Raw genomic sequence first — 12,989 nt, 5'->3', positions numbered from 1 at the left:
GGTCTTCCTCATGGGAGACCGGTTTCTAGTTGCTTGCGTCAGTGTGGTGGGCCCACGATTCTATGCCCGCACATTCCCATATAATACGATTCACAGTGACACGACCTACACGAAAATTATGCACTTAACACATCTACGACGTGCGACGCCGTGAACTTAGGGTCGTAAAGAGTCACAAGAAGCCTCTCCCATAATTTGTTCAGTTTCGGTGGCAACAGGCCACGCTCGATCACATTGCTGTACTGCGTGACTAACGATATACTGTTGCTTGCCTCGTGGCAATCTCACGGCGCGGCTCAATACAACTGAATCAACCTCTGTACTAAGTAATCAAGATATCAAAATATGCAACTAGCGATTCGTTTTAGCACGAAATCTTATTAGTACACTAAATAATTTGTTAATCATACATTTTACTGTGGAACACTTATAATACTTACTTGTGTCATTTCTTCAGCTTGCCGCAAGATGTCTCTCCTAAGCTCTTGGGCTTGGCTTTCATGGTAAGAATTAGCCTGGCTCAAAATCACTATCACAACATCTCTCGGAACTGCAAAACAAACATAAGAAAGGGATTTTGTTTAACACTATAAGAGTAAAATATTGAAGGAAAAGTAACATTTATTAAAAACAAATTACCAGAAAATTGCTGTTCGAAGTACCTGTAATTTTAAATTTTCAAAGAATGTGTTTACGTTACATACTACCATTACAACGGTATGGTGAAGAGTTTAACCCTGATTTTTCGAATGCTGGAGGTTCTGTCAGATATGAAAGCAGGTGTGTGCTGTCGCGCTCTCTTGCTGGAAATATCAAAAGGTCGTTTCTCTGGCGTCAATTGATCCACGAAGGACTCGAGGATGTCGGTAATGTAACATGCTGAATTCACAGTGTCTCCGGAAAAAATGGATCCAATGATTCTCGTCCCCGACACAGCGCACCAAACTCCAATCTTTAACTAATGTACCGGTAGCTCAAATATTTGTCATAGGTTTTCGACAGACCAATTTCGTGGACTTTCGGAATTAACGTAGCCGTTGAGGCGGAAGCAGGCCTCTCCCATCATGAAGAAGAGGTTTTCTGCAGTAGTCATGAGCAGTACTGTACACATCTAAATGATTGGCGGGATTTAACCGCTGTAAAGCCACGGCCTTGTACGGCTTGAGTTTAAGATATTTTAAGATTCGCTGGCATGTTCGCGACACTCCCGTTTACTGCGACAGACGTCTCTACAGAATTTGCTGGTAAATACCTCTACTCTGTCTTTTTTTTTTTTTTTTTTTGTTAACGCATGCACTCATACTCCTTATCAAGCACGGATTCTCTTCACTCAAACTTCTTTATGGGTTCGTGTGTAGATGACTATGCAGGTAGGTCACTGTTGAATGTGACACGAAATTTTTCCTACACCCTTTCAGTGATTTTCCCTATGAGTAATATTCCTTTGTGATGAATATTCTGGCCTCCTTCGTCAGCGGCATTTTAGTGTTTACGCTGGTGGTTGGCTTTACCTCGACTGTTTTTCCTTCACAACTGTAAGCAGTGTTTTCTTTCCGGGCCTTTTCCCTCACTCCGTTCAAAATCGCTGTGCTTCGTTTATAGCAGATCCGGCATCTGATTCGGTATTCGTTTATAGCATGGAATACGAAACATTGCGCGTTGCTACGTCCAGTGCACTACCGCTTTCGGTTTCGCATCTCCCATGTTCGGTCCGGTTAATCTTGAACCACTCTATATAACTGTATTTCACTAACCATATGAAATAGCTATTTACTTGATTGAAACTTGGTATCGATAATAATAATTTCTTGTGGGACCTCATGTGGTTCGGATTCTACGTTAAGCTGTACGCCTACTTCTCATATAGCCACGGTGTTGAACAGGGCACTAAACTCTAAATCAACCAATAATAATAATAAATTAGTGGTGGGCACAAAACCGAGTTTTCGGTTTTAAGAAAATTTTCAAAAACCGGTTTCGGTTTTCTCCAAAAACCTGTTCGGTTTTCACCGAAACTGGTTTCGGTTTTCTCCAAAACCGGTTCGGTTTTTCACCGGATCCAGTTTCGGTTTTCTTCAAACTTCGAACCGGTGAAAAACCGGACCGGTTTTGGAGAAAACCGAAATGTCGGTTTTTCGAGTTTCGTCTTTTCTAGAAACTGGTTTCCGGTTTTTATAAAAGCCGGTTTTGCCCATCCCTATAATAAATATGAACAACATACATTAAAAATTTTCAGACTTTTGAAATATTGAAATACAAATGTTTAATAACTCAAATTATTATTATTATTATTATTATTATTATTATTATTATTATTATTATTATTTAAATTAATGCTTGTATTAGTGATAATAATATTTTCTTTCGAATATGTCTGAAAAGATTTCAACTGACTCTGAAACAATGGTTTTACATTACTCAACACCACTTACGTTACCACTATGGATTTTTTTAAAGCAAAACTTCTATGATACTAACAATCAAAAGCACTTAAAACTTAGAAGTTTGATATATATCTCTTTCATTCCCTCTCTCTCAACATATACACAGATACATCGGAACAATACAGGGTGGGAAATATTTTCAATACAAAATATCGTAGAGGATCGTTACAATTGCTACGCTTTCCGACCGAGCAAATCAACTATTCAAAAAATAATTTTAAAAAAATAAAATGAACGAAAAATGAAATCTTTATGTTTCACGTTCCACGTTTATGCCGGCTAGTCTAAAGGAGACGGTGATGATGAGAAATGAATGAAGTCGGAGAACCTCGAGGTCGCACACGGTGCTTGTGAACCACTAAGTTCACTTGGCGCGAGCTGGGATCGAACCCAGGATCACATGCACCAGAGGTGAACACTGAGCCACCGTAAAATGAAAGAATTCCAGCCCCCTTCCAGAAAAAATCAAGGCCCGTAAAAACCTATTTTCCGCGTCGTACTTAACGGAAGTGCTTACATCATGTATATTATAATATCCCGTTAGTAAATTGTTTGACTGATAGTACGAGTTTCTTCAGAATCGAGGCTAAACTATGAATTTCCGCTAAGTAGTAAACTAGAATCATTTTTAGTCAAATGGTGAGCCACAGTAACTTTGGTAGTTATCTTGCGTTTCATCCCGCGTGGGAGAACAAACTTCTGTGTTGACTCAACATCGTGAGGAAATCGGGGAATTACCTGAATTAAGAGGTAGAGAATTTCATTTTGGAAAGCCAAAAATACGGTTAAAGGGAAGTCAATGTGATGACGACACACCACCCAGCAACACTCCGTCTAGCTAATCAGACTTACTCATGAACTGTGTTGTTATATCAGCTAAATCTATGTAGATTAAAAAGAAAAGAATCTGTTAGTTAGCTTATGTTTTGCAATGCGTGATTAGCACATCCGCCTCCTTCGTCCTTATTTACGGCTTTCGAGACTAGTATTAGTTTCCTCTTAATTTACGCACTCACAGGGGCAGATATAAGATGGACTCCTGGTGAAATGGTGGAAGATTCTCAGATTTCTCTTTCACCAGACATTTGTAGCACCAGTGCCTGTGCCATTGGATGGGACGAACGCCATTTCGCCCCCTGAATCCGTTTGCGAGTACTCATGCTCTTGGATCAACGCATTGGGAATCGAACCCGGTACAATCATACGGCAAACACGTCTGTTAACTACTCTGTGCAACAAAAGTAAAACATGTTAATTGTTAACTACCCTGTGCAAAGATTTTAAACGGTATACGGATACCCACCGTAAAAGTCACCATTACACGTTAATATGTTAACAGACTGATTCCCTTAACAAACTCGGTCAAGATAATTGCAATAAGAGAAGATATATCCTGCATATCCTTTTTTCATAGGCAACCAGCAATACTTTGCTGCTGTTCAGGTTCCATAGAAGCTAGGAAATGTTATTGATTTTAAACGGGATACGGATATTCACCATTAAAGTAACCGTCATCCCGTTAAATGTTAACAGATGCAGTAAGAACAGCTACATATCCTTTTATAATAGGCAACTAGTAACGCTTTTAGTTTTGTTCAGGTTGCCTAGAAGCTAGGGAATGTTATAGATTTTAAACGGGATAGGGATAACCACCGTTAAAATCACCTTTACCCGAGATGTTAACGGATTGACCTCATTAGCGAGCTCGGATAAGATAATTGCTCTAACTATCTATTGCAAAGAACACAATTTAAAAATTTTCTTTTGTTTAAGAGTTAGCGAGTGGAGTAACGGACTTATAACATGACAATCTTATAAGGGCCCTAGAGTGATTCTAATAACATGACAATCTTATAAGGGCCACTAGAGTAACCCTAATAACGTGATAATTTTATAACGTCCACTAGCGTGATCCTAATAACATGACATTCTTATAAGGGCCACTAGAGTGATTCTAATAACATGACAATCTTATAAGGGCCACTAGATTGATTCTAATAACATGACAATCTTATAAGGGCCACTAGAGTGATTCTAATAACATGACAATCTTATAAGGGCTAGTAGAGTGATTCTAATAACATGACAATCTTATAAGGGCCACTAGAGTGATTCTAATAACATGACAATCTTATAAGGGCCACTAGAGTGATTCTAATAACATGACAATCTTATAAGGGTCACTAGAGTGATTCTAATAACATGACAATCTTATAAGGGCCACTAGAGTGATTCTAATAACATGACAATCTTATAAGGGTCACTAGAGTGATTCTAATAACATGACAATCTTATAAGGGCTAGTAGAGTGATTCTAATAACATGACAATCTTATAAGGGTCACTAGAGTGATTCTAATAACATGACAATCTTATAAGGGCTAGTAGAGTGATTCTAATAACATGACAATCTTACAAGGGCCACTAGAGTAACTCTAATAACATGACTATCTTATAAGGGCCACTAGAGTGATTCTAATAGCATGACAATCTTATAAGGGCTAGTAGAGTGATTCTAATAACATGACAATCTTATAAGGGCCACTAGAGTGATTCTAATAAAAGAACACAGTTTTGAAAACGGTATGCTAATTAATGTACTATAGCATGGCTCAATTACACTGTACTCCTATAAACTCTGTAACATTAAATTTTTGCCTGTTTTCTCATATAATCAGAAATCCGAGATAGCCTCACCCCAACTGACTCAAATTATTCACATCCTACTGTATTAAAATGTCATACGTGCCACTACGTGAATATCACGTTTAAAACAAAGGTAGGTTAGGTGACCAGAATTTGCTGAACGAGAGAGTACAAACTGATACCGACACACAACTACCATAAAAACGGCGAAGTTTCCATCCCTGCTAGCAAGCCTCATTGCGAATTCTCAAACAACCACGGAGCCATCTGTCAGCGTTCAAGTGCACTATTGTAGCACGACAGGAGGAAAATGGGGAGATCGGTTGCGATTCAAGGGAAGAGAAATGAAAAATTCTGTTAGAAATTAAACAGTGGAAAGACAAATGGACTCTCGAATACTTATTCTCTATCAAATTATTTTAGCTGTGAGATGTTTTTTCGAATTTTTATTAACTCGCAACATACATCTTATTTCTTTCTTTGAATTAAGTAAACCAATTTGTAAAACACAAGCACTCATGATGCACGAAATACATTATGCAACCATACCATATAAACGTATTTTTAAAATTTAATATACAGGGTGTATCATAAGTCTGGGGCCATATGCCATTTCAGTTAAGACTAAAGGTTACGAAAAAATGGAAAGACAGGAAAATTATTGGAAATACATAGTTTCCAATCTAAAATCGTGGATTTTTTTTTTCTAATTGCACCACCCATTTGGGCTTCGCACTGAAAAGGCGCCTTCTATTAAATGAAAAGGCAATGTTACAAGCTGAGCAGGCTGCTCGTTTGAGTTCTCACCTTACCAACGAAACAGCATTGTAGAGACCAGATTCAGAGTGTTATAGGTTCCCTGAAACAAAAATGTGCACGTTCCCCGTATCATTTCGCGTGCCGTTACGTTTCGTATGGAAAGCCTGCTAAATTGGCAACAATGCTGAAAAAACGTAAGATACGTACGTAAAAACGTAAGATACGTACGCAAAAACGTAAGATACGTACGTAAAAACGTAAGATACGTACGTAAAAACGTAAGATACGTGCGTAAATCCTGTAGTTTTTGGACTTAATATCCGACTATATGTAACATCCAGCAACAAACGTATAATAAAAAGCGTGTTTTATAATACTTCCCGTACAAGGGAGTGTTCCATCTATACGTACTTTCCGTGCGAAAAAAAAGAACTGTACGTAGGCGGTCACGATCTCACATACAGATAGACGTATATAACATATAGCTGACGTATGTATTGTAATGAAGACTGTTAGATGTCAGATATTCTTCAGTGGCACAGGCACGTAGCCAGGATTTCGTGAAGGAGGGGGGAAGGGTCCGTAACATGAAATACTGTGGTCATCACACCAGGGGCTCGATCATTCTAAACTATTTTACTGAAACATATATTGGTTCGTTTAGTCAGGATTTCGTAACACGCGTGGGGGATGACATGAAATTCCGAAGCAGCTTGATCAGTCTAAACTAGTTTACTATCAACATACGAGTATATTGGTTTGTTAGGACAATAAAATAAGGATATGTTGGCAAGTATTTTAATAACAATCTATGAAGAAATCTCGAGTAAAATAATAATAATAATAATAATAATAATAATAATAATAATAATAATAATAATAATAATAATAATAATAATAATAATAATAAAGTGTTGAAGATTTTACAATATGTACGTCCTTCCTCAGTTTATTCAAATATAACAATTTTCCTTTCATTATGACCTCAACTATTATAAAAAGTCAATATTCACTATTATAAAAACTACATACAAAATAATGTCTTGTAAAATATTTTACAATATCAGCGTTCCTTTCTCTGTTGAATCAAATGCTAATAGAACTTTCCACACATTTTTTTTTTTATTTCGCCAACTACTGTCGGTTCCAAATGACAGATTAAAGGAGCAATAGAAATTTTTCTTGAAATAACATGTTTGATACTGCAAGGATGCGATTACGAAAAATTATGATAAAAAATGTCCATGCTGTTACTCAACGGCACTATGCTTTCTGAAGCTTAAAATCTTCCTGACTAGTAGCAGAAATTCTGAGAATTCTGTAACTTTTCTAGAAATTTCAAATTCCCTGACTCTTCCAGGATATGTTGCTCAGCTCGCCACTATGTATTGCAAATAATACAAATCTCCTCAAGAAGGAGTAACCCAAAGCTTCCTGTAGTTTTTTTTTTTTAAATTAACGTTGGTCCTTCTTTTTCTCATTTCATTTTATTTAATTCTTCTTTAATTTTTTCATTTCTGGTCTCGAAGGGGGGTTCAGACCCCCCGTTTGCTACGTGCCTGAGTGGCATGATGTAACACCTAAGCGGGATACAGGCAGCACGTATGTAGCATATGACTAACATATGCTCTGTACGTATTTCCATAATAAACATATGGACTCCGTACATTTGTACAATATACCGCTGTCCGGATAACGGATTTTTCTTAGTGTAGGGTGTGTTATTGTGTTCCAACTTGGTCCACTGGTTAGCGCATGTATCTTCGGAGTGAATGGTTCTGAGTTCAATTTCCGCTCTGTGCTCACAATTTTCATCGTTGGCTGGAAACCGTCGGACAACGAGGAAGTAGCTTGAATTAAGAAGTTAAGAAATTCTAGTCTAAGAACGGTAACGATGTCAGGTTTAGTTTCTTGCGGGAGGATGGAGGGGCAGAGACATTTTTGGGGGACGGCAGCTATTATTTTGTATCGAAAACAACAGTTTTATATTACTTGAAGTGCAATACAATACAACATGTCTGGGGGCAGTCGTGGGAGGGGGCACCCGCCCTCTTACCCACCTTTAGCGTCAATGTCTAAAAACCACCAATATTGTGTTGATAGGTAATGCGGTGATAGGTTGAACACGTGCTATCTGGCTGACTAGGAACAAATGATGAACATTGTGCATTTCTTCCATTCTGGACGCGGGAAGGGGGGCACGGTTGCAGGGCTTATCTCTGGTACGTGGGGTCCCTGGTTCTATCCCCGGACAAGTAAGTTTGCAGTGGATAACATCGCATCCGTTGGTTTTCTCGTTTCCTCCTACATTCTCATTCCCCCACCAAGTCTTCCGTCTTCATTCATTTGTTTTAATCAACGTATTCCTTAGCCCACCGGACATAATCGTGAAACGTTAAACTGTAAGATTTCAAAGACTTTTTCTATTCTAGTCCACATGTACGATGATCTAACAGCTAAGATTGAAACGTCTTTATTTTATATACCTTTACCTCTACACTGAGAAAAAAAAAATGTAGGTGACGTACTTAAAAAGATAAGTTACATGCGTATTTCCTGTAGTTTTTGGACTTAACGTACAGCAGACGTATAACTGAAAACGCATGTTTTATAATACTTTCTGTAGAAATGTTCCATCTATACGTACTTTCCGCATGAAACAATGTAGGCGGTCAGGATCTCACATACAAATGGACGTATATAACATATAGCTGACGAAGGTAACATAAGTTTATGCATGTGATATACGGAAAACTGTTAGCTGTCAGACATCCTGCAACGGCATGATGTGCCTATGTAGCATACGGACAACGTATGCTCCGTACTGATTTCTATAGTAAGCAAAAAGATACCGTATATTTGTACAATATACCGCTGTCCGGAGAACGGATTTTTCTTTGTGTACCTAAGAATAACGGTGCATAGCTTTAGAAATAAATTTTCGTTTTTTAAAAGAATAAATCTGCACATAGTACAATGAAATACAGCATCTTAGTTATTTAGACAAGAAAAACCCTCCTGGTGTTGGTATCGTACGTTGTTTATTTTCAAGGGAACTAACTTAAAAAAAAAGAAAATTAATTGCGAACTTTAAAACTTCAAAAACACAGAAAATTGAACGCAAGGCTCTCATTAAATAAATTTAAACTTTGGTGGTTTTGTGCCTTCATTTAAGAAGTTTTGGAAAAAAACAGTTCTGTGAAGAAAAAGAGAGATCCAGAATGAAAAAAAAAAAAAAAACAGAGAAATACAGAGTTATCTTGAAACCGTAGCTATTATTCAAGCCAAAGTTCTTAAAACATTTGTATCCAAAGGCTTTAACCACAGAACTTGTCTTAAGGCCCCCTGCTTAATTCAAAACAAAAACACCCAAGAAGAGTTCATTAATCCCTATGAGTTACTTGCATTTGTCTTATATCCTACAAAAATAACGATTCAATTTCACATTTCGACAGAGGTTACGAATCTTTTCTAATTGACGACACACACTAACTCAACTGTTTCCACTGTCTCTCAATCATCACCAGATTTCTGAAATTGTTAGGCGAGAAACCTTAAAATTTTGTATAAATATTGTCGTTGCATCCTAGGCTGTAGATATGATGAGATTTATCCAACCACTACGACCACTAACTGAGCTTTTTTTTTTTTTTTTTTTTTTATCTAGTGAACTGAACTCAGAAGCCTCCAGCACGCAAAGCTGTCCAACACAGACTCTGTTGCGAACTTAGTACGGCCACTAAATATGAGGAATGATCAAAAAGTAAGGTTATCAGTGAAACATGTATATATTATTTCATACAACTAATACAGCCAACAGATAGAACATACATTAGGTTATTTTTACACAGACTCTATATCGACATAGGCACTTGTCGCATCGCAGGATGAATTTGAAGATTCCCTCCTGGAAAAAAAATCCTGTCCTTGTGTCTTCAGCTCATTGGGAAAAACATTTCGGTACTGTAGAATATCGAGCACAAAGTGACGAACGCTTCCGAACGACATTCCCAATTCTGCCAATAGATGTCGTAACATGATCTTCCTGTTGTCCTGAATCAGCTCCTCCGCGCGAGCTGTGTTCAAATCTGTTGATACCGTGCTGGATCGGCCACTGCGCTCCTCGTTGGTGACGTTTTCTGTATTACCTGACCAGCGAACGATTGCGGGCGGCCGGTTTTGGAACTAAAATGCAAGCAGCATTGTTTCTAACCGGATTACTTGTAACCAATCTATCACAGTTCTTTTTGTCCTGTTCGCAATAAACCATCTCATGCATATGCTCAAGTCAGGGGCAGATCCAGGGGGTGGGGAGATCGGGGCCATTGCCCCCCCCAGAATAGGATATTTTTTATTTTAAAAATAAAACCTAAGAATTTTCACCTTTGTATTATAAATGTAAAAAAAAAAAAAAAAAAAAACTGAAATAGATAGGCCTTACATTTTTTTTTTTGTTTTACGTTGCAGAAGTCAAATCAAGCAATAAATTGCAAGAAATTACTTACTTTGGCGTTCTTGGTCAATAAAATATCGACCTTTGAAATCGCAGATGGCCATTTCTGTTCTAGAAATTGCAGACAATAGCTACATCTCCTTTTCTAAAGTTGCTTTACTTTTTTTTTTTTTTTTTTTTTTTGCAATACACTACCTTGATTTGACTTCGAACGACCGTCCCCCAAACATTCAGCCTGGATCCGCCCTGGCTCAAATTAAGACAAACCGTTTCAAAAGTTATTGAAGTTATTTGCAGAACATCTTAAGTAACAAGCAAAAAAAAAAAAAAAAAAAAAAAAAAAAAAAAAAAAAAAAAAAAACTACAAGAAAAATATACCCTCCATATTAACTTGCGAACAAACTAGCGAGCAGCGTTTTTACAGGCTGCTCCTGTTTTATAATGACATCGAATAAAACGTAATCAATTTTTATACAACCTGCTTAATACACGGCAGAAGCTCACTGAATTGTCAACTGTGCTATGTTGTTCTAAATTGGTAATTTCCGTTCATATACCATTCACAATACATCTGCATTATTGCAGGAATGGTTCACTACAACCACATAACTTAACGGCGTGAAATTAGGCTATGCATAACATCCAACTGCAATTTTTAAAAACCGTTGGATACACTGCAGAGTGAAAATCTCCGCTCCCCTGTCCCGCCGCACTTGCTAAGAAACTGATGTAAACACAACAGCAGCGCCATCCTCCCAAACCGCACTGCTATCCTGGTCACGTAATACCAGCCACAAACGTTCGACACTATTATGTGACGTACTGACGACACATTACAGTCTGTCCGTAAACTTCTACCAGCTGTCAGTGAATTTCAGCCGAGGTTACATGTTTCGCCTGCAGGAATCGAATAACTGAGCGGACTTCTTGGCGAGACAAGTTTCCCAAACGAGTTGCCATTTGTGTTTACCTACAACTATCGCCGTAGATGACAGGTGGCTGAAACTCTGCACAGTTGTCAACTCCGTGTAATAAAATCACCGCACAATTCTCATTCCTCTATAACAGACGAAACTCCAGAAATATCAGCCTTGTAATCTTTCTCTGATCCTCCCTCGTATCACGACCTTTATTTCTTACATGATGGACTACTTGCCTACCAAACTTCGTTCAGATCCAGCCAAGTAGTTACGAGAAATAAAGTACCACGCACACATGCATACACGCATGCATGCACTTCTGTATATACACACCTGGATAAAACTATAAGCTCCCGCATACTTACTCCAGGAGCTAAAAATCCGGCGGGAGCTCATGTGGTTCGGATTCCACGTTAATCAGTAGGTGCACGTCTCATATGGCCTCGCTGCTGAACGGGACGTTAAACTCAAAATCAAATCAAATCAATCTTGGAGCTAAAAAGAAAGTAAATATCTTAAGTTCTTTAAAATATTACTGAACTGCTGTTGCCAAGGGCGCCGATTTCTCTAGAAATTTGGGGGGGGGGTATTCACATGCAGAAGGCATATATGAGGATTTTAAAGACAAATTGCATTCAAATTATGTCAAATATTGTATATTCATAAATAAAATGCGGGGGCTTACATGAGCTTTGGGAGGCCCGGGCCCCCCAGCCCCCCTGGGGTCGTCGGCCTTGGCTGTTGCTTAGCTTATATACGAGTATATGGAGGGCTCAAAATTTCCGGTCTGGTCCCCATTTTTTTCTCGCACAGATCTAATCTATGCAAATACCTATTACCAAATTAAAATGTTTGGCGGTCTAGCGACAAAAATTGCGCGCCATATATGTATGTGCACATGAGTCAGCCAGCCCTTGATGACTTTCTGGCTACGTCACGGGTATGTGAGTAACGCTAATATTAAAGCTTCAAAACAACTTGACTTACGATTGCATAGGCATCTAGGCGAAAATATTTAGCTATTCTTAAGGCTTTAGACCGCGTGGATTGAGAATTGTTGTTGGAAGTTCTTGGGTTGAAATGGAAAAATCGAAGAGTCATAAGAAACATATATTGAACCAACAAGTATGTGTTAGAACAAGGAGCAAATGACAGAATAGGGTGTAATTTGAAGGGGAGTTCGTCTGCTGTGTCTCGCATTCATTATTTAATATATATCTACAATAGATAGTGAAAAGTGCCTACAAAATGAAGACGACATTTCGATAGAAGATAGAATGATTAGGTACATATGTTTTGCAGATGATATGGCATTTGTTGCGGAATCAGAAAAGGAAATTAATAAGACATTAGAAAACTTAAAGAGGGACTGTGAAGAATACGACGTGAAATTAATGTTAGACAGACAAAAGTCATGATGATTGGAATGAAGCGGTCTGTATCAAATATAGAAGTAGGACGAGAGAAAATACGACTAGTGACTAGTTTTCGATACTTGGGTAGTATTATCTGTGATGATATGAAATGCGAACGTGAAATAAAAGCAAGGATAGGAATGCCGAAAAAAAAAAGCCCTTAGGAAGAGGAAAAGTCTGTTTTGTGGGATTTTGAATAAAGAGTTGAGAAAAAAGACTCATAAAATGTTTCGTGTGAGTATTGTACTGTATGGTACAGAAACATGGACATTATGCAAAAATTATAAAAAGAGATTGAAAGATTTTGGGAATGTGAGTGTGGAGAAGAATGGAGAGAATTAGCTGTGCCGAGC

General features: G+C 38.0%; 1 protein-coding gene across 4 annotated transcripts in view; it reads right to left on the bottom strand.

The window, feature by feature from the left end:
• Positions 1-12,989, bottom strand: part of LOC145694385 (beta-1,3-glucosyltransferase) — a 275,902-nt gene that overhangs the window by 77,529 nt on the left and 185,384 nt on the right. For 3 of the 4 annotated variants that reach the window (XM_081770560.1, XM_081770559.1, XM_081770558.1), the window contains exon 3: positions 441-550. In XM_081770560.1, the coding sequence (XP_081626686.1) occupies positions 441-550 (110 nt within the window). Of the gene's footprint in view, positions 1-440; positions 551-12,989 lie in introns of those variants that run through there. The other variant, XR_014132999.1, reaches the window with a different exon arrangement.

Source organism: Thermobia domestica, chromosome 9 (genome assembly GCF_964235325.1).
Source record: "Thermobia domestica chromosome 9, izTheDome1.hap1.1, whole genome shotgun sequence".
Classification (NCBI taxonomy): domain Eukaryota; kingdom Metazoa; phylum Arthropoda; class Insecta; order Zygentoma; family Lepismatidae; genus Thermobia; species Thermobia domestica.
The sequence above is the reverse complement of the archived record's forward strand: the minus strand, read 5'-3'. Positions and strand labels throughout refer to the sequence as shown.